Here is a 23,908-nt window from a genome sequence, read left to right on the forward strand (position 1 = left end):
GCCCAGGACTGCTGACCACGGGAGAATTGACTCCAGCATGTCCTGAGGTCTGTCTGTGGGTCCGCTCTCAGTGTAGAGGATAGCACCCCACACTTTGCCAACCTCTGAGAGTGTCTTGTTTGTTTCTTGGAATAATCGAGAAAGCCTTCACATCTCAGTGGTGATCTGAGGGGCTCTTCGGAGGAGGTCAGTGTCTGGAGGACCAGGGGGAGGTCCGGGTCTTCACTCTACTCCTGTGAGGGGCACATGGCTTTATCTCAAGTGGATACTCTGATTATAGATAGTAATGGCCTGTAGCTCTGTGTAGAGAAAGAATCTGATTCTGCATCTGATTCGAGGCAGTGCTGTGATTGACTTGTGATGTCTGCTAGGGGCACAAGGATGGGGGAACTGTACAGATATGGCACTTATTTGCTGTTTAGGTTTTGTTCTGAGTATTTTACATCTCTGTGAAACCAACAAAAGTCTCTTTGTAGACTTGATCCTTTCACCCTTGATCATGGGTATCATAGGGACTCTCTAGGGACTCCCCCAAACGATCCTTCCTCCTTGCCCTGTGTCCTGTACACACACCACCGCCCCCCCCCCCGCCCCTGCCACCAATTACCTGTTTGCACAACTTCAAAACTCACAGGCCCGTCTCTGTTCTCTCTTTCAGTTGAAGAGGGGGAGGCCTCGGACTTCTCGCTGGCCTGGGATTCCTCCGTGACAGCATCAGGTAAATAAATGCCCAGGGGCCGGTGGGAAACTTGGTGGGGGTCCTGGGGGACTGGCTCAGGAAACTCAGAAAGCCACCCAGCTGGTTATGGAAGTCATATTCTTCCTGTCACATTCCTGTCTCCAGTCCAGATTACCCCGTGCAATGTGATTTTTATATCAGTTCCATATGGTCAATAAAATCTATTACATACGGAGACTAATATGCCCTTATTCCCCCGGGGGCCATGTTCCCCTCTTGTGGGCATACTGAGTTGGGCCACCACACCCCCACTACGCAGGCTTTGAAGCTCCCTGCCATGGGCGTCGCTACACATTCATTCCAGCCTAATTGCATAAAAGCCACTCTAATAGGACCTTTAAACTCCAATCGAAATCAGAATTCCTTTATTTGCCTCTTCCTGGAAGTGGCCGCATCACACTCTCTGGTGGGCAGAACAGAGCCCACACCTCCAGGGGGAGGTGAGAAGGAGCAGTCAGAATTGCAGGGGGCCTGGCCATTGGAGGGTGAAGGGGGTGACTTGGCCGTCGGGGGACTTGGGTTTTCCCGCTCAGTTCTGCCCTTGCCTAAGTGCCTTCTGGTGCCTCAGTTTCCCCAGCTATAGAAAGAGGTGGATGAATGAGGTTTCTCTCCCTATAAAGTTCTGGAATCTGGAGCTGCCCATGGAGCTTGGGACTGCAGCTGGCTTGGGGTCCTGGGAGCTCTGGAATGGAGGGCACCACTATCCCATTTGCTGTGCAAGTTGTCAGCCTCTGTTGACAGCAGGGCCCTTGTTCCCGGTCCAGCAGGCCCCAGACTCTCCTGCCTTGTCCTCTGTCCCAGGATCCTGGCCAGCTGTCTCCAGTTCCATGGTGGAGAACCTTGGGCCTGAGAAGACCTGCGAGGGAGCCATTTAGTTCAGGCTCCTTCTCTTTTAGGTGTGGAAATTGAGGCAAAGAGGGAGGTATGCTCTGGGTCAGTCGTTGCAGAAACGAGGTGTTAGGTGTCAGGCATACCAGCACTTAATACTTGAACGGTTACACATCGAATTTGTGATTTTATGGCTGCGTGTGATTTAAGACGATGCGGAAGTCATTTAGGTGAGAAAATTGTGTTGACAAAGGTTTTAAGTAATAATGCTTGGATTCAGGAAAAAATCATGAAGATGGTTCCCAGGTGACTGAAATCTGGGGAATGCTGGTACAGACTGAGCTGAAGGCAAGTGGGGAGCCAGAACTTGAAACCAGGTTCCGGGACTCCTGGTCCAGGGCTCTCTGCAGCGGGGGCTGTGCTGCTTGGAAAGTCCGAAGGGTCCTGGTTAGGTCCTGGCTGACTCAGTTTTGCGCACTGCGGTGTCTGCAGGTGTCTGGTCCTTGGTGACAGGGGCTCCCTCCAGGGCAGGGGCCTTGGATGAAGCCAGGATGGGGAGGTGCTCAGATTCTCAGGAGGAGAGCCCTGAGTTAGGACAGGCCTTGGGGTCCACACTGTAGGTAGGATAGGGGGAGGTGCTGGGTGACCCATGGCCTGTCTCTTTCTGTGCAATGAGATGCATTCCCCACGGTTGGAGGAACACAGCGAGGTTGTGAAACTCCATGTCTGCTCCAGACGTCCTGATGGATGAGAGGGTGCACGTGCTCAGGCTCTGATCAGGGTCCCCGCTGTGCTCCATACCCCCGCACCAGAAAAGCACCCGGCCTGGCCGTGTCCATGTAAGGTCCTCCGTCCCGGCTGTTTTCCCAGTGGTGCGGGCGGCGATGAGGACAGACCAGGACAGCAGCAGGATGCAGGAGGGCGCCGACAGTGTGGTGGGCAGGGAGCTCTGTTCTGGGGGTGTCAGGGCCCGGGTGTATCTCCTGTAGAAGGCAGGGGTGATGCCGAGGGGCTGTGCGGGGGCCTGGGGTCCATGACACTCTGATGCTACAGTGGAACAACCAGCCTTAGGGCCTTTGGGTGCTCTCGGGAGTGGTAAAGGTCGTGCGATTTGCAAGTTTCCAGCCAAGAGCTGAGTGTACCCTACACGTGCAGGCAGGAGGAGGTGCTCGACTCCTCGTGAGTCCCTCTGGCCCTCAGGGACTCCCTGGTGCCAGTCAGCTTTCGGTCATCTGCTCAGAGGTGGGAAAGGGAGGGCCCAGCATCCCAGGCATTGGATAATCCACAGCCGGGCAATGGGTTGTTCTGTTTCCTTTGGCCCGATTCTGATTATTTCTTTTTGACAGTGCATGCACGTGATAGATTTTCCTTCCCAATCCTGTTGGACTCGGGCTATTAAAGTCAGCTTGTATTCCCTGAGCATGGGACTTGTGAGATGGCGCCAGTCCCGGGTGGCAGAATGAGGCTGGTGGGGGAGGCAGTCCTGGATGTGGGGCCTGGCGTTTCGTGTACACACACTTGGTCTGTGCCAGGACACGGAGCAAACGTTTTACCCCCCAGGGTCTCCCTGAGCCATCATGACAACCCTGGGAGCTGGTGGTGTTTCCAGCAGCAAGCCCACAGTTTCTCCATGCGCAAGTTCGGGGCCGCCATCTGGTAGAGGACAGGGCCAGAGGCCTGGCTGAAGCTGCTTTAGAATAATGCTTCCCAGTAAGCTGAGAAAATGTCACTTGGCTGCATCAGAGGATGGGGGCAGGTGCCAAAGAAGATTGTGGGGGAGCAAAGCCTCCCCAAGCCACCCTTGGCGCCGTCACTGAGAACTGCCGTCCTCATTTGGTGGATGAGGGAAGGAGGCTTGGAACGGTGCGGTTGCAGATCCGCCGTCCCCAGCCAGGATGCTGTGGGGCAGGGACTTGTACCCAAATCCTCCTGCCACCGGAGCCTGGGGTGTAACCTCCACGCTGCCTGCCACTGGGAGGTAGATAGCTGAACCGAGACCTGAGGCCTCGTGGGGGCTTTACAGTGGTCCCTGGAGGCAGAGTGCCAAGGGTGGCCATGGAGGGCCTTTTGGCTCATCAGACCGGAAGAACGCAGGGTGAGGTGAAGGGGGAGGCAGAGAGCATTTTACTGGGAGTGCAGAGCTGTGAACACCGGGCAGCTCCTCTGTGTGGGGGTCCAGCCTTCCCCGCGGTGCCAGCATCCCCTCTCCCGCTTTTCCTGGCTCCGGGAACATGACGGAGAGCTTCAATAAAGAAGCAGGAGGCACAGTGGCCTTGCTGCCCGTGGGGACCCGTGGCCACCGCCCCTCAGGAGCAACCTGGCCTGCTCTGTCTCTGCCCTTGAGTCGGGGCCCTGACAGTGATGGAGAGCCGCGCCTGGCAGGGAGGCGAGCAGAGTGAGCGGCTCCCAGCAGTTCTCCCTTCTGGCCAGGGCGTCACGGGATGAGGGGACCCACCCTTGCCCCTCCGCTGGCAAAGATGGGGCTGCTGGTGGCAGAATCTGGGGGAAGGAGACTGTGTTCAGAGCTGAGATATGGGGGTGCCTGGTGGGTGTGGGGTTTTAACTCATTTCCCATTGCGTCCTGTTTTTTTTTTTATCCATAGAGAGGGGGATGAAGGGACAGTGTCTTGTGTGCCTGCTAAGTCACTTCAGTTGTGTCCGACTCTGTGCGACCCTGTGGTCTGTAGCCCACCAGGCTCCTCTGTCCATAGGATTCTCCAGGCAAGAATACTGGAGTGGGTTGCCATGCCCTCTTCCAGGGGAGCTTCCCGACCCAGGGATCGAACCCGTGTCTCTTATGTCTCCTGCACTGACAGGCAGGTTCTTTACTGCTAGTGCCACCTGGGAAGCCCCAAGCATCTGGTGGAAGGAAGTGTAGGTTCTCTTCCCAAATGCACAGAGCATCGTGCACGTGATTTTGGGGGCGGTGTCATAGATTACTCTTAAGCTCTTCTTCCTACTTTGCCAGGCCGTGAGTTCAAACTCCTTAGAGAAGTGTGAGTCCTTTGTGAAAGCTCACAAGGATCCCAAGCTCAAAGGCTCACCTGGGGCAGGCTGGTGGCACAGGTGAGTTGAGCGGGCAGGTGGCAGGGAGGCGGCGCTGTGCACTGCACCCCAGGCCTTGCTACCGGGACAGCCGTACCTCAGTGCCAGCTGATTGTGACAGGGCACGTGGGCCCAGAATCTCCACGTCATCTGAGTTTTAAAAAGAGAAGCCAGACAGCTGGATTTTTATGTGGTGGTCTTAGATTAAAAAATTAGCAACTCAAGTCTTTTTAAAGCAGCTCATATTGAGATATGAGGGTTCCAATGTTTCCACATCCTCATTAATACATGTAATTTTCCTTTTTTTGGTGGATTCTAGCTTTCCTAGATGTGAAATGCTATCTCATTTTGGTCAATCAGTATATTTGAAAAAACACTGCTCAGGCCAAAGAATGTCCCTCTGATTTCATTCCGGCCACCATTAGAAGGTTGCCAAGGGCGTCTCTACCCAGGGGCCACTTTCCAGGCCTCTCTGTGCCCCACCGTCTGCCTCCAGCCCAGCTCAGTGGGGAGGTGCTTTCTCCCTCAGTGCTTCTTCTCTCTTCCCCCAGGCCCTTTGGAATGAACCGCCTGATTGGCAGGCACCAGGATGATAGTAGCCTACAGTGTGGGGTTTCAGGGAACCAACCAACCATGCTCCGCTTTGCCTCCCTTCTGCTGGTCACTGAGTCTGAGCTGGGACACGAAGGGGCTCACCTTTGTGTAACTGTCTCACCAGGACCTCCCGCCTCCCTGGACCAGGTTTCAGGGCAGGCTGAGCTTCCTTCCAGCATGGCTGCCCTGGACCAAGCTGGGATGGAGCGCAAGGAGGGTCTGGGGCAGTCTGGTGATGGAAGACAGTTCATTTGTTGACAAACACTCACTGTTGATGCCGGGACAGGTCGGTCAGCTTTATGTCTGGCATGGTGACACACACACTTGCGATTGGAGAGAAACATTCATTATAATCGATTGTGTGTGAATGGCCCAGCAGCCTGAGACCTTACTGGTGTGATCAGAGTTTCAGGCCTTCCTGCCCCATTGGCGGTCTCATCGTCCTGGTTAACGAAAGCATCACTCCCATGTATGAGTCGCTTCTAGGAGCCAGTTCTCCTTCTCGGTGCTTTTCACATACAGAAACTGAGACACACGGATGCTAGTGACTTGCTTCAAGGTCACACAGCTAGGATGTGGCAGAGCTGGGATTTGAACCCAGACAGGTGGCGCAGTTGGTTAAAGAACCCATCCTGCCAATGCAGGAGACTCAAGAGATAACAGGATTGATCCCTGGGTTGGGAAGATCCCCTGGAGGAGGAAATGGCAACCCACTCCTGTATTCTTTCCTGGGAAATCCCATGGATAGAGGAACCTGGTGGGCTATATAGTCCATGGGGTTGCAAAGAGTCAGACACGGCTGAGCATGCGTGCACACACACAGCTCCAGCATTGCTGTGGCACCTAAATTGTAAATGATAGGTCTGCCTGTGAGAATGTTGGTCCGAGCTCTTTGTGTCAGAGGGGAACCAGAGGCTCAGGGCTGGGGTCAGCTCAGTGCTCAGGTCCCTCCTGGGTCAGGTGGGAGTCTTACAAGGGCCAGGCCTCCTGGATCGCTGCCGGAAGGCAGAGGAGGTGCCTGTTTAGAAGGCCTTGAGCACACTTCCCATCTTCAAAGGCCAGATCTGGAAAACACTGTGGGTCATGCTCTCCATAGAGACTCCCACCGCCTGACCCCAGCCCGCCTGCCTCTAGGCCCCCCTGCGTGTTGGGTGTGTGTGCAGTTTGCGGTGGGGTGGTGGGTCTGTGTTAGGGCTGCAGGCTCAGAGACCTGCTCGGGGGGGAAGATTAGAGTGGCATCTGGGTGTCCGGCGCCTGGGGGCTCCTTGGTGGAGAGAGGCTGGAAGCCTTTCCTTGAATCTGACTCCGGTAAGCTGTGGGGTGGGGGAGTGGTCAGTGCCCCCATCACGGACAAAGGTGGCAGCCTCCTCACCCCCTGCAGTCCTTTACCTCCACGTTTTGACCAGTGAACTGAACAGAAATGTCTGGAAGGCCGGGCCTTTCTCTTCAGGGAGTTGAGTCCCCTCGGTGTAGCCCAGCCTGCTCCTCTGAACGTTCTCAGGGCTTCCTTCCCACCCCGCCGGTGTTGTCCTAGAGCACGTATTTATTATTTCAACTACTTCACGGAGACTCCACCCACCACTCTGTGCTTCTGCACATTTGCTGTTTACATTTCTCTTGGCCGGCTTTCCAGCTCCATCCCTTCTCTTGAGATGAAGTGCAGGCTGAATGCACCGGTGGGCTCCGTGGAGCCCCGGTGAGCCCCGAGCTTCTTGGAGACCTCTCGATCCACATACCCTGCCCTCAGTCACCACATCAGGGTCTCTGAGAGGATGGACATTCATTGCCTCAACTGCCCCTCCCCGCTGGACACTTGAACCGCGTTCAGTTTTGGACTCATGAACAATGCTCTTACCAACATCTTTGTGTCGGTGGTCTTTTTCTCCTTTGGAGGTTTTCTTAGGGGATCCCAGGACATTTTGACTTCTTCAGTCCTCAGATCAAGGCTGGAGAGACTGTCTCCCTCTCTCCTCTCCTCTCCCCCAGGGTTCCCTCACCCTGAATTTTCTCCTGAGTGACTGCCTTACCCTGGCTCATCAGTGAGGGTATCCCCGCGATCCTGGGGCTGACGAAGGAAGCTGCCAGATGCCCCTTGACTTCCGGATGGCTTGGCTGGCATTGCCCACCTCCTGCGCTTGAGCCCCCAACCCAGTCATTTCCTCCACAAGGACCAGGGGACATTTTAAAGGAGCAGGAAAGTCCTAAACAGATGAAGAATTTCCTAGCATTTTAAAGACTTATGAAATGCGTTTTTATATGGGGCCAGCTGGGGAGTTTCTCATTAGCTCTGCTGGGGCGTCTGTGGGGAGTTGAGCTGAGTGGAGCCAGGCAGGCGGGGTAGGAAGATGCGGTGGCCCCGAGCTCACCGGGGGAGCGCGGCAGGCATGCGCCGACTGGTCTGTACCGTGGACCCCCGGCCAGGCGGGCCTTTGTTAGCGCTGCTTCCCCCAGCTCAGGAGGCCTCGGAGACCTTCAGGTGGTGACTGGAGCTGAGAGGTGGCCACTCTGTTACCATGGTGAGCGGTCCACGAGGTAGGGCATCTGTGCCCCGAGTGCACACGGAGGCGTGCACTTGTGTGTGTGTGTGTGTGGTGTGTGTGCGAGTGTGCCCAGGTGCCTCGGCCCTGACTCAGACTCTTGGGGGCCCTGTGGCCTCTACACCCCTCTGTGCTGCGTCCTGGGCCCCTGGGGCTGACTTGGCCCAGCTCTCCGAGGGGATGTGGTGTTTCCTGCCCACCCTTTCCTCTGGCTCTGGACCAGCCAGGGGCCCCGCTGGGCTGCCCTGTACATTGCTTCCTCTGTGCCACGGCTGCCATGCACATGTGTGTGCATGTGTATGCTGGTGCCCGGGGTACGTGCAAGGGAGTGTGTGTGTGTGTGCATGTGTGTGTGTGGTGTGTCTCTCTTCTGACTCTGTTTTTCTCTCCCCCGTGGCCTGACTGATGGCTTCGCTGGAGGGGGTTTGTCTTGCTGAGTTCACCTCCAGGGGTGGACTTGGAGCTTACTCGGAGGCAGAGCCTCTGTGTCATTTGTCCTGTACCCACAGGCTGGCGTACAGCAGCTGCTCTGCCATTGTGCCCTTTTCTGCAGTGAAGTTGCAAGCTCCCAGCCCTGCTGACTGGGGACTGTCCACTCCACGAGCCCAGTGTATCTGCCCTCTCCTCTCCTGGGGCTCTGGAGTTTTTCACAGGCACCAGCGATGAGGGCTGTCCTGACGGAGGGGCTGGTCCTACTTTATCCAACCTTGGGTGCTCCCCAGGGTCTGGGCCCCCACTGATGGATGGTGGAAATCAGCAGTTATTTTGGTGACTTGAAGCCTAGCTATACACCAGGGCCACAGTCGGGCGTGTACGTGGGTGTGGGCCCCAGGGGTGATGATGACATTGTTCCTCGGGATTTGGGGGTGGTCTCTCCGTGGTTTCCAGGCGTGGTTTACATTGGCTCTGCTCAGACTTGACCATGTAGGCAGATTTGGTGATCTTGTTAAAAAGCAGATGCTGACTCAGCCGTTCTGGGAGGGGTCTGAGATTCTGCATTCTAAGCTCCAGAGTGGTGTTGATGGCCACCCACCACCTGGAGTAGTGAGGGTTTAGAGGGTTTGATGAGTTGAGCCCTCTCACCTACTCCCCTCGACTCTTGTTCTGGCGGGGGCCCTCTGCCTACAGAGCTCCTCCTTCAAAGCTCAGTCTACATGACGCCTCCTCCTGGAGGCCACCGTGATTGCCCTGCCATAATTAATGTGCCTGCCCCTGGGTCTTGGGGGCTGCCTTCATCCTGGTCCTCATTGCCGTCTGCTTGGTAATGATGTTCCTCCTGTATGTGCCTGGTTCCCTTGCTGTTCTGCTCACTCCCTCAGGCAGTGACCATGTCTGATTCTGTGTGCTCACAGAGCTGGGCTCTGGCTTGGTCACTGACAGCCACTGAGCAAATGTTTGCCAAGGTGGAAAACTTCACTTCTGCCTCTTCATCTGTATTTTCCCCTTGGCAGCACAGGGCCAAGTTGTTGTTCCCTTTGTAAGAGCAAGAATTGGGTTTGAGGTTGAGATACCTTGAGTAAGTTTCTCATCCTCTCTGTGCTGTCCATGCCCTCATCTGAAATGGGGATGCTTATCCTGCTTCCTGGGACCATTGTGAGGACGACACGAGGGGATGCACGGAGCTTAGCCATAGCCCCCAAGGGTGGCAGCTGGCGCTCTCCCGTCTTACCCTCGGTGATGTATTGATAGCATGTTGAGGGAAGCTTGGCTTGGAGCTTAGCTCCGAGCCTTGATCTGTGTGGGCCACAGAAGGCTCCGACAAGCCCCTCCCTTCCTCCTTTTCCTTGTCTCGATTGGCAATCTCTGGGCGTCACCGCAGTGGGCAGGGTACGCACGCCTTCACCCCCATGCAGGCTTGGGGTGGGACTGAGCTCTCAAGGGACCATCCCTTCTCACGCTGACCTTGGATGGTGGGGCGCTGCCTGTTTCCCCTGTGGAGAAGGCTGGGGTGGGGTTGGGGTTGGCAGGGGGGTTAGTGGGCAGGATCTGAAAGTCAGAGGCTCTGAGGCTATCATATGATCAACCTCCTTCCCTGGGTGCAGCCATGGGTCGGTGCCCGGTAGGAAATGGCCAAGGTCAGCTCAGTCGTGCAGCCTGGCTGGTCCTGGCTTCCTGGGCGGGCATTCTGCAGGGCCCAGCTTCTGGGATGGGTATGTTTAGCACCGCGTCAGTCACAGTCCTGTTGTAGGCTGTGGGAGGCCCGCAGGGGTTAGGCGGTTGTCGTCTCTGCTGATCCTCTCTTAAAATTCTTGAGCGTGAGGCATGTGTGGGTACGCGCGTGTGTTTTCTCTCTCTCTCTCTTGCTCCGTGTGTGTCAGGTTGAGCCTGGCTAACTGATGCCGGTCTGGTTCAATAAACCCATTATTTTGCCCGAACTGATAGATGATTCCTTTCTTGTTGTTGTGCTTGGTTGCTTCAACTGCTGGCTGCTGGCTGTACTTAGTAGTAGTTAGCACATCAGACTGATACTGAATCCAGTAAAAAGGAGTCACTTTTGCTTCTTCTATTCTATTTCTCTGGGCTAAATGCTTTGCAAACCAGGCAAGGTTATGAGCAAGGGTAGTGCCTGCTTTGCTCACCGTTGTATTCTCAATAACCATAATTATAAGCAACTGTAATAACAATGCTGCTATTGCTGCTGCTGCTAAGTCATGTCAGTCGTGTCCGACTCTGTGCGACCCCATAGACGGCAGCCCACCAGGCTCCCCCGTCCCTGGGATTCTCCAGGCAAGAAGACTGGAGTGGGTTGCCATTTCCTTCTCCAATGCATGAAAGTGAAAAGTGAAAGTGAAGTCGCTCAGTCCTGTTCGACTCTTAGCGACCCCATAGATGGCAGCCCATCAGGCTCCTCCATCCATGGGATTTTCCAGGCAAGAGTACTGGAGTGGGGTGCCATTGTCTTCTCCGGTAATAACAATAACCATGGAAAAAACCAACCATCTAGTTAGCATCTGCTGGGGCCAGGCAGGGGCCGTGTACCTGACATGCACCTTTCATTTAACCCTCTTAACCACAGGTGGTAGGAAGTAGTATCATGCCCATCTCACGGGTGAGCAGCTGAGGCTCAGAGAGGTTGAGAGATGGGTGCAGGCTTTCACAGCTGATCCGGCCCAGGGCAGGATTTGAACCTGGGTTGGTTTTGTCTGAGTCCAGGGTCTGCTCCTCTGGAGTTGCTAGTTCACAGTGACCAGGACCCAGTGGAGATATAAGGCATCTGGGTGGGGGGGACATCCCCAAGGATGTGGTAAGAACCCTAGAGGTCACGGTAGTGAGACACACTTCCAGGGTCAGTGTGGAGGTGATGGCTACTGACAGACACAAGCGCCGGAGTGCTTTCCAGCAGTGATGTGTAACAGTGACACGTCATTTTGCCTGCATGCACACATACTCATATACACTTGTTCACACACATAAGCACACTGTGCCTACACATTCTGACACATGTACATACCCACTTCCACACACAATGCACACACACACATACCGTGCACAAATACAGACATTCACGTGTTCCTCCGTACCTTATATGCACTCAAGTGCAGATGTGCACGCCCTGTATATGCATGCTCACATGCACACACACAGGGCACACACTTCCGAACGTGAGCACGCACACAGACACGCACACCCAGGCACCACACACCCATCCAAACCCCTAGGCTCGCAGACGAGCAGAAAGAGCTGCTTCCGGGATCTCTTTTCAAGGATGAGGACAGTTCTACCCACCCGAGGAGGCTCCCGAGATGTCCAGGTCACCCCCTTACTCTCCCTCTGCTTTTCCTTTGTTGTACATTCAGGGCTTCAGACATTCTTTCTGACCAAAGATCCACACCCCTGCTGCTGGGCCCGGCGCCGGGCAGACCCGGGTGCAGACAGAGACCCCAGTGGCCATCTGTCCGCGTGCCCGGCCCGGCCCGCTCTGGCGCACGTGCGCCCCACCCCTAACTTGGACAAGACTTCATTTCCACTCTGCACCTGCCGCTTTAAGAGCCCAGGGCCGGGCGGGCCTGTCCCCAGGGTCGGGCTGGGGGAGGCTGGACAGCTGCGGGTTGGGGGAAGCTTTGTTAGCTCCCAGGGGCCTCCTGGAGTCTGGGCTAGGCTGGGGAAACTGCAACAAAGGCCGACAATGGCCTCCTTCCCTCCCCGGGCGGCCTCGGAGCAGGGCCTGGCTGGGCGGCCTCTGGGGGCCCCTGTTATTTCCTGTGCTGGCTGCGGGGCTCCTGGCCAGCCGCAGTGGGCAGGAAGCGGGGCTGGGCATCTCCTCCCCACCCGCTGGGCTGGCGCTCTCAGGCCAGAGGAGCTGCTGCTGTGAGCTGGGCTAGCGTGGCCCTCCCGCTCCGCCATCCTCAGCTCAGGTCTGCTTGCAGGCCAACCCCGCTCATGTCTGCCTAGACTTCCCCAGACGGGAAACCCGAGCCCATCCCCACTGCCCTGTCCATGCTGCAGACCCCACGTGCTCCACCATCTGCCCCCCAGCCTTTGTGGTCGCAGTGCTGGCCCCACAGAACTAAGGATGGGTGGGGCCAGGAACACTGGGTTGGTTAATGCTGAGTTCATCTGGGGTTGTGTTAGAAGGAAGCTTACATTGAGTGTTAGGGTTAAGGTTAAGTAGTCGATTCAGTATTAGGGTTAAGGTGAGGTTTACCGGCCCTCAAGGCCAGACAGAGAAGTTTTCCATGGGGTTGAAGCAAACAGACCTTTGCGTCAATCCTTGCTACACCTCCAATGTGTTCATCACCTAATTATCAGGGCTCTGCCTGATCTATCTCAGCTACAGACACTCAGTGGTGACCGGCCCTCCAGGCTCATATTCTAGAATGAGGAGCCTGGGGCAGGTATACACGCACAGCACCACTCTTGGCTTCTTAGCTGTGAGTATGGACTTGACTCAATTATTCACCTCCCCAGGGCTCAGTTTCCTGATCTGTAAAGTGGGGAGACTGAAGCCCTACCTTTTGACATTGTTATACAAATGAGTGAGGGCAAAGATGTGTGTTCACACAGTGCCTGGCATATAGCAAGCATCCAACAAACACCAGCTTTGGTGATTATATTTTATTTGGCTGTGCCTCATGGCATGTGGTATCTTAGTTCCCTGACTAGGAATTGAACCCATGTTCCCTGCATTGGAAGAGCAGAGTCTTAACCACTGGACCCCCAGGGTAGTCCAAAAACAAGAGTTAGTTATCATATGTACTTTATTTTTAATTAATTAATGAAGGTTTGGTCACACTGTGTGGCGTGGTGCTTGCAGGATCTTAGGTTCCTGACCAAGGATTGAACCTGTGACCCCTGAATTGAGAGAGTAGAGTCTTAATCACTGGACCACCAGGGAAGCCTGCCAGTTCTGGTGATTATTAATGAAACAAGATGAAGTGCCCAAGTGTCATTGGGCAGTTAAAGTAATTGATGAAAGAACTAGTTATGTCAGCAGCCAAGGGTCAGGGTCACTGCTGGTGAGCTTCCTGGCAGCTGTCGCCAAAAGAGAAATAGGATGAAGTAGCTGCCTCTGTCTCATTCAAGGACTTGGGACTGACGAACATTTATCCCTGGCACTAAATGCTGAGGAATTTACTGCGTGGGTCCTCATTAATCATTGAACAAACAATAGCTCTGTTTCAATAACAATTTGGCACACAATAGAGAAACATCTTTCCTCAATTTCTTTCTTAAATTGACCCTGGAAAATGCTCAGGGCCTAAGTGCACAGCACAGCCATGGAGTTACGTGCAGTACAGCCTGGAGGGCTTGAGGCAAAGACAGGGCATCTCAGCTGGCTGCGTCCTGGGCAGCTGCTCAGGTTACCTTCCTAAGTGCCTGGTTAAGTGCAATCAGATGGCTTCCTTTAAGGCAGAGCCCTTGGTCTGCAAGTGGTTGTTCTCAATCTTGGGGAGGACTCATCAGATTTTTTTTTAATTGAAGTATAATTGCTGTACAATATTATACAGGGTATAGGTGTACAATATACATGTGTGTGTGTGTGTGCTCAGTCGTGTCCAACTCTTTGGAACCCCATGGACTGTAGCCCGCCGGGCTCCTCTCTCCATGGGATTTTCCAGGCAAGAATACTGGAGTGAGTTGCCATTTCCTGCTCCAGGGGATCTTCCTGACCCAGGGTTCGAACCCAGGTCTCTTGCATCTCCTGTATTGGCAGGCAGATTCTTTACCACTGTGCCACCTGGAAAACTGCAGGTGTATAATATACAGTGATTCATAATTTTTGTAAAGTGTTAATCCGTTTGTAACTATTATAAAATATTGCCTGTGTCCCCCATGTTGTATAATATATCCGTGTAGTTTTTTTAACCTAATAGTTTATACTTCCTAATCCCCTGCCCCTATACTGCCCCTCCATCCTTCCCTCTCCCCCGTAACCACTAATTTGTTCTCTGTATCCGTGAGTCGGCTTCCTTTTTGCTATTTGTGTGTGTGTGTTTGGCTGCACTGGGTCTTTGTTGGTGCTGGCGGGCTTTCTCTAGTTGCGGCGAGTGGGGGCTGCTCTCTGTTGAGTGCACAGGCTTCTCCTTGCATAGACTTCTCTTGTTGCAGAGCATGGCTCCAGGGTGGGTAGGCTCAGTAGTTGTGGCCCACTGGGGTCTTCCCAGACCAGGGGTTGAACCTGTGTCCTCTACACTTGCAGGCGGAATCTTAACCATGGACCACCAGGGAATCCCTTCTTCTTTTTCTTTTTTAAAAATTTTAACCTCAGAAATTCCTCTCCCATTTTTGAGGAACACGTGTCCCTAGCTCAGGGAGTCTTGGTTGGGAAGCTCTGTTGACATCTTTATGTTTTGAGGTCAAAGCCCAGGAGACACCTCACCCACTGGGTCTCCACCTTCTCAGCTCAGATTATCATCAGGCTGTGGTTAGCGTGTTGGGCCTGAGGGCTTTCATCCAGCAGAACCCACCCCTTGTTCACTTTTTGCCAGATTACTGTATTTACTTATCTGAGCAGAGCCCAGCTTTCAGGAGGGACACAGCCAGGGAAGAATGAGGCTCAGAAAGGTTAAGAGGGCACACGGCTGGGGCTGCTATTGCAGGATCTGTCCATAGACGCACACGCCCAAACCCTCACACGCATACCCAGACACGCTCACACTCAGCCGCTCTTTGCTTTGCACATAAAGTGTGAACAGTGTTCTGTGCCTGTGATGGAGAAAGTCCAGCTGGGGCCCCCTCTACCCCCTCCCCTCCCAGCTGGCAGGGTGGTGGGCCTGGCCCCTGGAAGGTCTGCCAGTGGCCACTCGCCCCTGTGTCTGGCGGGTGCCCCGTGGAGTTTCCATGGTGAGCTCTCCTTTGGGGGCCCCTGGGTGGGACTTTCCATCTGGGTGGAAACCTGACCCGCAGGCCCCGGGAAGGAGGAAATGCCTTCCCCAAACATGGAGAGAAAGAACAGAGAGGCAGCCAGCCTGGGACTCCAGCCAGAGCCCCCGACTCCTGTGAAGCCGCAGAGCTTGGGGACCCCGGCGGGATCTGGGGCCTGGTTGCTTGGGACCCACCCCTCAGCGAAGGCACAGGCCAGGCGGGGTTGCAGCCTCACATTGTGCGATCTGCTTGGGGACTGACAGCCCTGTGTCCCTGTGGTTCTGGGGGCCTCGAGTGTGTGCGCATCCGTGCCTTCTCCTCTTCCCGGAGAGATCCAGTAGCCGATTGGTAAGTGGCTGGTCAGGATACAAACTTGGCTGTTTCTGTCCCTGAGGCCCCCTGTACTTGTCACTCTGCCACAGGTATCATCTCACAGAATCTTTGAAGCAGGACTTCAACATTGGTATTGGTATCATTCCTATTCCCCTATGTGAAAACAGCCTCAGAGAGGCTAGGGGTCTTGCCCAATGTCACACAGCAAGTTTGTGGCAGAGCCGACAGCAGTCTGTGCATGCGTTCGGGTCATTACTAGCTCAGTTCTCCCCTTGTATGTATTGAATCGCTTCAGTTGTGTCCGACTCTGTGAACCTGTGGACTGTAGCCCGCCAGGCTCCTCTCTCCATGGGATTCTCCAGGCAGGCATCCTGGAGTGGGTTGCTATGCCCTCCTCCAGGGGACCTCCCACTTTATATGCTTGTATTTACAGAAAAGAGGGCAGTAACGATTTAAAGAGAGTTGGCGATTGCAGTCAATGGGGGATTGTGTGGGTGAGTCTGAGATGCAGGTGAGGGTCTGCTGCTTCCTCAAATGGGGGTCTGTGTGGCCCCTCGCAGGGCACGCGGCTGTGACTCTGTTGCTTTAAGATGGGTGTCTTCAGGTCCCATGCCTGACACAGGAGCCAAGCCCTTCCTGGCCAGCATCCTCATGTTTGTATCCCACGTCATGGCATCTGCATCTCAGGGCAGATGGCATTTTCACCTCATAGGCTGACTTTAGAGCCTGGTACCCCCTTTCCCCTCCCCAGCCCGCCCCCAAGCTGAGACACCACCCAGGGACCAGGGATAGGCCTGAATCTGATCTACAGGTTTGCGAAGGGACCACAAGGTGAGGGTGGAGGATGGACCTGGGTGATGAGTTGTCTCCATCACGGCTGTTGTCTTTGGTCCTCCCCGAGCACCATCCCAGACTGTGTCCTGGGGCCTGACTGGCTGGGAAATGCCTGCTTAGGCCCTGACAAAAGTTCCCCTAAAGGGAACTTGTCTGGTGTCAGGGAGAGATTGACCAACCCACTCCTCCACAGCCAGCCAGTACCCTCCATCTCTGGCCTGGGAAAGGGCAAGGGAGTGCTGGACACCTTGGCCCCTGCTGCTGTGAGGGATGGGCTCTTGTCCTCAGGGTCTGCAGCACAGTGGCCTCCGGGGCTCAGGTCAAGGTTTGGGGTTGCAGATGAAGGGGGAACTTGGGGAGTGCTGAATGGCAGGAGCAGTAGACTGGGAGTCCAGAGCTCCCTGCTCCAGGCCTGGCTCTGTGGCTGGCCGGGTTCAGAGGCCCTCAGCAGCCTGGGCGGTTGTGGTACCCCGAGGCAGGTGGTCCCACAGAGGATCTGGCTGGAGCATTTTGCTGGGAGAGTCGAGGCAGGTGGAGGACTCCACAATCCCAGATACGTTCTCTTACATAGACTAGAATAGAGGTTTGAGTCCTGTGTCCTCACTTCCAGCCCTGCGCCTTGGCTTGGGCTGTGTCCCCATCCTGCAGTGCCCTCCTCACCACCTACCCCGAAGCTGCAAGCCCTTCAAGGCCCAGCCCATTGCCTATCCTCTGTGAAGCCTTTGCACATGTCTCCCGGGGGCCTGCTCTTTCCAGGAACTCCCGCCCTGCCCTTGGCAGTCTCTGAAGGACCACATGTCAGCGTGTCCCTTTCCCTTAACTGTTCAGAGGCTCCGTCTCCTCCATCACTCCACCTCCTCCGACGCTTTCTGTCCCTCCTGCCCTAGTCACCCAGCATGAGGCTCAAGCTGGGCTTTACTCGCTGATGGACAGTCTCTCAGGACATACTTCAGCAGGAAGTCCCACTGAGTGTCTCACCGCCTTCCCCACTGCTGCTGGAGGAGCATCAGTGCTGGCGGTGTGGGGCCTCTTCCTGACGGCCAGTGATGGCTGTGAGCCGGCCAGGTCCCAGCAGCCTTCACTCTGTCCGTCGTGAACGTCACTGCGCACCCACTGAGTGTCAGGCACTGTTCAAGGTGGGGATCAGGGCCAAGCTGGGTTGTTCCTGCCCAGTTCCTGCCCCGGGTCTAGTGGGGGAGATGACGCAGGCACAGGACATAAACCAGTAAATAGATCATGTATTCTGTATTTCTGCTGGAGGCGGGCCAGCAGGGTGGCCAGTTAGAGGTGATGGGGAGCAGAGGGTGATCAGAGAGGCCTCTGCCGAGAAGGGGGTGTTTGAGCAGAGGGGGCATGGGTCATGCGGAGTGTGTAGGCGCAGCGTCCTCCGCTGTTCGTCATGGGAGTGAGCTGGGCTCATTGAAAGACCGAGATGGGAAGTAGCATCGCTGTGGCTGGAATAGAGAGCCAGGGGCAGCGGGGCATGCAGTGAGGCCGGGGAGCTGAGAAGGGAGGCGGGCAGCAGCAGCTCGCGGAGGGCCCTGAGCCACGTGGGTTTTATTCTGAGTTGAAGGGCAGCTGGGGAGGGGCCCCCTTAGCTGTCTGGACAGTGAAGCTTACTTTGTACCCATTCCGTTGAGAGACGGAGGGGCTGAGACCAGGGGGCAGGAGGTGAAGAATTTAGACTGGGAATTTCTTTTGAAGAAGGTCCAACAGAATTTGCTCCTGGGTTGGATGTTGGGGATAAGAAAAGAAGGGGACCCACGGACGACTCCAAGGTTTTGGCTGAGTGGTGGGATGGCCGGAGGGGCCCTTCACTGTGATGGCAGTCCTGGGAAGAGCCGCTGGGGAGCAGAGGGTGGCTGTGGGCTCAAGAGTTAGACGGTGGCCTTAAGTTTGACATGCCTCGTAGATACTGATGAGCGATTGAATGTGTGTGGTCTTGCTATCTGTGGAGGATGATTCCATGGGTGTGTTTGGGTGTCATCCTGGAATGGATGCACCTACCAACGGCGTGAGCCTGGACTGAGCAAGAGTTGAGATCTGTGTCCAGGAGGCATCAGTATTGAAGGCTGGGGTGAGGAGGAGAGACGGAGGAGAAAGACGAGTGGTCAGGGAGGTGGGAGGAAACCCAGGAGAGGGTGTTCCTCACCACACAGTGAAGACGGAGTCCCTGGGCAGGTTCAGAGCTTTACAGAGCGGGGTCCTGTGACCTTGCGGGGACCAAATCTTACAGAGGTGGTCAAGTTGCTTGCAATTTGTGCGAATGGGAAGACCCGCCTCGCGACTCTCACACTTGGTGGGAGCCAGAGCTGCTAAAAACAGCCTTTGCTTGAAACCATTCTGGGGCGAGCAGAGATGGGGTTCAGGGGTTAATGAAATGAACTCTCGTCTGCAGACTGGCCCATCCGGGGGTGTCTGCACTGAGCCCCCCCCTTCCTGCCTCCCGCTCGGGAAATGTACCCACGGCTGGACCAGAGGTGGTGTCTGGGAGCGGCAGACTGTCCGCGGCGGAGTCCAGCTGTGAGCGAGCCCTCAGCGCTGAAATTGCCAGCCTCGCGCAGCCCAGAGCCAGCCCGCGGAAGTGGGCCAGCCGCACCTCCGTACAGGATTAGAGGGATGTGTAATGGATTAAAGATCAAAAATGTTAATTAAGAAATGGTCTTTTCTAATAAGATGCCTTCAAGGGCACAGGCCTGAAAAGGAGGGGATTTCTCATTTTGGCAACACGGTTTCTGTTGTAATGAAATTGGTTCACAGACAGTGGGGAGGACCCGACGTTAAGTCTCGTTTTAAAGACATCTCCATCCAAATTAATTAGCAATAAAAAACGAAGGCCCGAATGTCAGGCTGGCAGGCAGGCATTGTGTGGTGGCTTGGCAGGAAGACTGCATGGACTCCAGAGAATTTCCTCTGTAGCTCAGTGACGCAGGAATGTTGTATCTGGGGGCACATTCCAGGAGGCTTAGTGGGGTCTGACTGTCTCTGGGGTCAAGAAATGAAGCCCGGGTGGATGCTAGGTCTAACTTGATGGGAACTTGCTGTGTGACTTTTAGCTGCCCATGGCCCCTTCTGATCATTCCTCTGAATGTCCTTTCTTATCAACTTGATGACAATGAAAACTCTCTTATCTACCTTCGTGGTCTGTTGGAGCAGAAAGATACTTAGATTTTGAAATCTCTAAACTCTCTGTGTGAATCAATGAGATTATTGCTAAAGGGAGATTTATTCTTTGTGTACCTGGTTCAGCCCTGGCCAGGCCACACATTTTGTTTACCCATTCATTCGTCAATGGAGACTTGGGCTGTGAAGTCCTGTAGGTTGTTTGCATGTCTCAGAAGGGCACCATAGCCTGATGGTTAAGAACTGGGCTCTGCCTGTTATGCAGAGTGAAGTAAGTTAAAAAAGAGAAAGACAAATATCGTATAATAATGCATATATATGGAATCTATGAAAAATTCTGTGGATGAACCTATTTGCAGGGCAACAGTGGAGACAGACATGGAGATCACTTGTGGGAAGTAGGGGAAGGAGATGGTGGGGCGGATTGGGAGAGTAGCCTTGAAACATATACATATATGTAAACACTGACATATATGTAACATAGATACTCAATGGAAATTTGCTGTATGGCACAGGGAGCTCAGCCCGGTGCTCTGTGACAACTGAGGGGGCGGGATGGGGTGGGGAGTGGGAGGGAGGTTCAAGAAGGAGTTTGTCTACCCATGGCTGATTCATACTGATGTATGGAAGAAACGGAGACAACATTGTGAAACAGTTATTCTCCAATTTAAAAAAATTTAAAAAAGAACAATAAATTAAAAAAGAAGGAAAGAATTGGGCTCTGGAATCTGCCGGGTCATCAACATGTACGTAAGCTCTGCCTCCTGCTTGGGAGCCTAGCAGAGCTATTCACCTTCTGTGAGCATTAGTCTCCTTGCCTGTGAAATGTAGCCAGCGTCTCTGTCTGCTCGCACTGCTGTGAGCTGTGAGGGGAGAGAGCCCGCAGTGAGCCTGAGCGCTCGGGACGTGTGGTGTGGTGAGTGGTGCGTGGTGCTGGGGCTTTCCTTCTTCAGAAACCTTGGGATCTGTGTGTTGGTTCCAGACTGATCCTGAGTTGGAGACCGGCTGGTTTTGAGTTTCCCGGACCCTCCGCTGTGCAGAACCTCCTTTTTACAAGAAGCCAGAGGAAGGAGAGTCCTTCGGAGCCTGGAACTTGCTCTGAAGTTTCCAAGACTTAAGAAAAGCGTGGACCCACACGTCCAGGGGAGAGTCTCTCTCTGCTCCCGATCAGAGCGTGCTCGGTCTGGTGAAATTGCACGTGTTTTCTTGCCTACCACGCATCTTGTTTTCTGTGGCAGTGATGTTGGGAGCAAGACGGAGAAGGGAGAGAAGTGTTTTCTGTCTATTTTGTTACTGTCCTCTTTTCTCTGGTTGGAGATTGTACACACTTCTACATCTTGCTGCCACTTTAATCTTACTGTGGCTGCAAACTCTCACTTTATTTTTTTTTAAATATAAAAAAGTCTCATTGTTTTATTTGATGGCATTTGCCTGAAACTGAATTTTTGTCTCATATTAATACCATGAATTCTGTTTTCCTTTTTCTTGCATCTGCCTGCCTTTTTTCAGGATTTTACTTTTTTCCCCAGGAAACTTAAAAAAAAAATTATGATAAAATATACATGACATACGGTTTACTGTCTTGGCCAGGGTCAAGTGTCCAGGTGTTATGTGTCCAGGTAACACGTGACATTAGGAACATTCACACTGTGCTGTAATCGTCACCCCCATCCATCTCCAAAATTCTTTTCACCTTCCCAAACTGAAACTCTCGAACAGTTTTTGTCCTTTTGTGTCTGGATTATTTCACTTAGCAAGTCCTCACGGTGATCGATGTTGCAGCATGTGTCAGAATTTCCTTTTTTAAGGCTGACTAATATTCCGTTGTATGTATACTCCACATTTGGTTTATCCATTTATCAGTCAGCAGAGACGTGGGTTGCTTAATTTTTTGGAAAAACTCCCAAGTGGCTTTACCACGTTACAACACCCACCCCTAAAGCTCTGTCTGAGAAGGAATGTGGAGGGCATGGACTTTTCTTGTCTCTCACCTGTTTAAAGGACGCCTGTGGCAAGAGGCTAGTTGGGTGTGGCTTTCAGGGGCGAGGGGACGGTGAGATTCCCTGCATGGAGTGGAGCGCTCTCCCCAACCCTCCCAGCTCCGGCCCAGCCTCCTACCCGCCACCACCCAGCCACAGGAGCGGGTGACCCTCAGATGCAGCCCCTTCCCGCCCTCCCCGTCACACTAAGGCAGACTGTCTCAGCACCCCGTGGTGCCCAGAGGAGAGAGGGAGCTCTCTGCTCAGTGAAATTTGGTTGCCACTTGTGGTCATGGAGGCGCTTTAAACCTCCAAGCGGCAACTGGACAAGTGATAGAACAGAAATACTGGGATGAGCTGCTCTGTGGTCTAAGGTCTGCCCTTCGCGACACCGACCGGGAGGAGAAAGAGAAAGGACAGGACTGGACCTGACCTTTAAGAGAGCGAAACTGAAAAGCATGGACCTGGCAATGGGGACACATGGCCGACTGCCGTCCCCAGGTATTGGATGAATGGCCCAGACACAGCGCTGAGTGAAAGGAGCCAGACGCAAAAGGAGCGCGCTGCTCGCGCCCATTATGTGGCGTCCAGAGCGGGGCAGAGTGGCGTCTGGTGACTGAGGTCAGGCAGTCATTGGCCTTGGGGCATGGCTGGGAGGGGAGTGTGCAGTCTGCGGGGCCTTGGGAAGGTCTTCTGTAAAAATGTGCCACCCAGTTTGCTTAAGATTTGAGCACATTACTGCATCTAAGTTGTTTCAATAAGAAGGGGACATGAAAATAAACATAAACATAAAACATCTTCATTTCAGAGATGTGGAGACTGTGGGCTCTTTACTTAATTCATTTCCCCATGAGTTATTAGGGTCTGTATTCCAGGATCCACTGCTGGGTCTGACTCAGCCAGCCTTTCACACCGAGGGTGAAGTTCCTGAGGGCGGAGGGTACTGGGGGACCCGGCCTGTCCTGTTAACGTCCTGTGTCACAGGGGAGGGGGCTGCGAGCCCTTCACTGCTCGCTACCATTCTTGGAAAGTAGGGTTCAGACCTTATGCCAGGAAATTGTTCTAGCATGGGATCCAGGACGCCCATCTTTTCTCTTCCTTCCTGGCCTGACCTCGGCTGAATTGCCTGCCTCCCGTGAGGCCTGGTTATCTGGTCCAGATGCCAGGATGGCCTCAGTGTTGGGGAAGCATGCGGGGCGTCTGTGTACCTCTGAAGGGCTGGGCACAGGCTGTCGAGTGGGGAATGCTGTCCTGGCACCTGTGTGCCTCCCACAGCCAAGGTGAGGGGAGACGCGGGAGGGGCGGATGCTGCCTGGGCGGTGTTCTCAGTGGGGGTCACTTCCGTGGGGGGCAGGGCTGGGTGGGAGGTTTTGATTCACAGGGCTGTCCTGTCATAACTGCACCAGCACTGCCCCTCCAGGGGTCAGGGCCCTGAGGCCCGCTTCTGGATCTCAACTCCGTTGCTGAGTGGTTTTTAAACTTCATTCATTGGTCTCCTCATTAAGCCTTGTTTGAACACTTACTGCGCTTCCGGGTGGGGGTTGTGTCCAGATGAATACTGTTTGCAATCAGCCAGTCGTGGGAGGAGAGGAGGGGTAGCATCCTCCACCTGCCCAGCCGAGCGCCAGGGGTTTCTGAACCCGCATTGCCCCACTTAATCCGAGTGACTACTCTGTGCAGTGGCTGCTATTGATTCCACTTTACAAGGGAGGAGACCGGGTGGGTGTTGGACTAACTGCTTGCTACTCAAAAGTGTGGTCCACGGACCGGCATCACCCATCAGCTGGCTTGAAATGTCAGCATCTCGGGCCCCTCCCCAGACCTGCTGAGTCAGACGCTGCCTTTGAACAAGATCAAAGGAGGTCTGTGTGCACAGCCAAGGCCCTTGTTGGCGAAGCGTGAGCAAGCTGGGGACACACTCGGCTTTGCCTCTGCCCTCTTCAGTTATAGCGACGGCAGTCAGAAGGAAGCTTTTTGAGCCAGCTCTGCGCTGAGCTCTTGCGTGGTTTATGGTCTGTCATCCTCTGACAGCCCTCTAATTCAGGCACGTTGTCATCATCTCCCTTTCACCGTTGAGGAAAGGCCTCAGAGAGGTTAAGTAACTTGTCCTAGGTCACAGTGCATTTGGGAGGCCAAGTGCCTTCTTGGAGGGTTGTGTGTGCGTGTTTTGGAGGGGAGGTGGTGATCCTGGTGTGATGTGAGGATTTGGGGATGTGACGCTTGGTGAAAGCAGCAGACAAGGCAGATTCTTTGGGGAGACCTCGGTGGGGGTGGGGAGATCCTGGACACTTCCTCAGAGGTGCTGCCTGCCTCCCAGGGGGGAAACTTTCTGGCTTTTCCTTTGAGAGTCAGCTCCATGTCCTCTCTTCTGAGGGCCCTCCCTGATTTCCCCCTCCTCTTATTTTTGGCCTTTGCCTTTATCACCGGAGAAGGCAATGGCACCCCACTCCAGTACTCTTGCCTGGAAAATCCCATGGATGGAGGAGCCTGGTAGGCTGCAGTTCATGGGGTTGCTAAGAGTTGGACACTGAGCGACTTCACTTTCACTTTTCACTTTCATGCATTAGCGAAGGAAATGGCAACCCACTCCA

At 54.3% G+C, this 23,908-nt stretch overlaps 1 protein-coding gene across 4 annotated transcripts in view; it reads left to right on the forward strand.

The window, feature by feature from the left end:
- ZNF423 (zinc finger protein 423) overlaps window positions 1–23,908 on the forward strand; it is a 346,670-nt gene that overhangs the window by 57,864 nt on the left and 264,898 nt on the right. For all 4 annotated transcript variants that reach the window (XR_016035886.1, XM_055412817.2, XM_055412819.2 and 1 more), the window contains exon 2: window positions 659–718. Coding sequence is in view for 3 of the 4 variants with exons in the window: in XM_055412817.2 (XP_055268792.2) it covers window positions 659–718 (60 nt within the window). In the remaining variant the exon portion in view is untranslated. The remainder of the gene's footprint in view (window positions 1–658; window positions 719–23,908) is intronic.

The sequence above is a fragment of the Moschus berezovskii genome, chromosome 22, assembly GCF_049115385.1.
Source record: "Moschus berezovskii isolate FMDL1 chromosome 22, NW_MosBer_1.0, whole genome shotgun sequence".
In the NCBI taxonomy this organism is placed as follows: Eukaryota; Metazoa; Chordata; class Mammalia; order Artiodactyla; family Moschidae; genus Moschus; species Moschus berezovskii.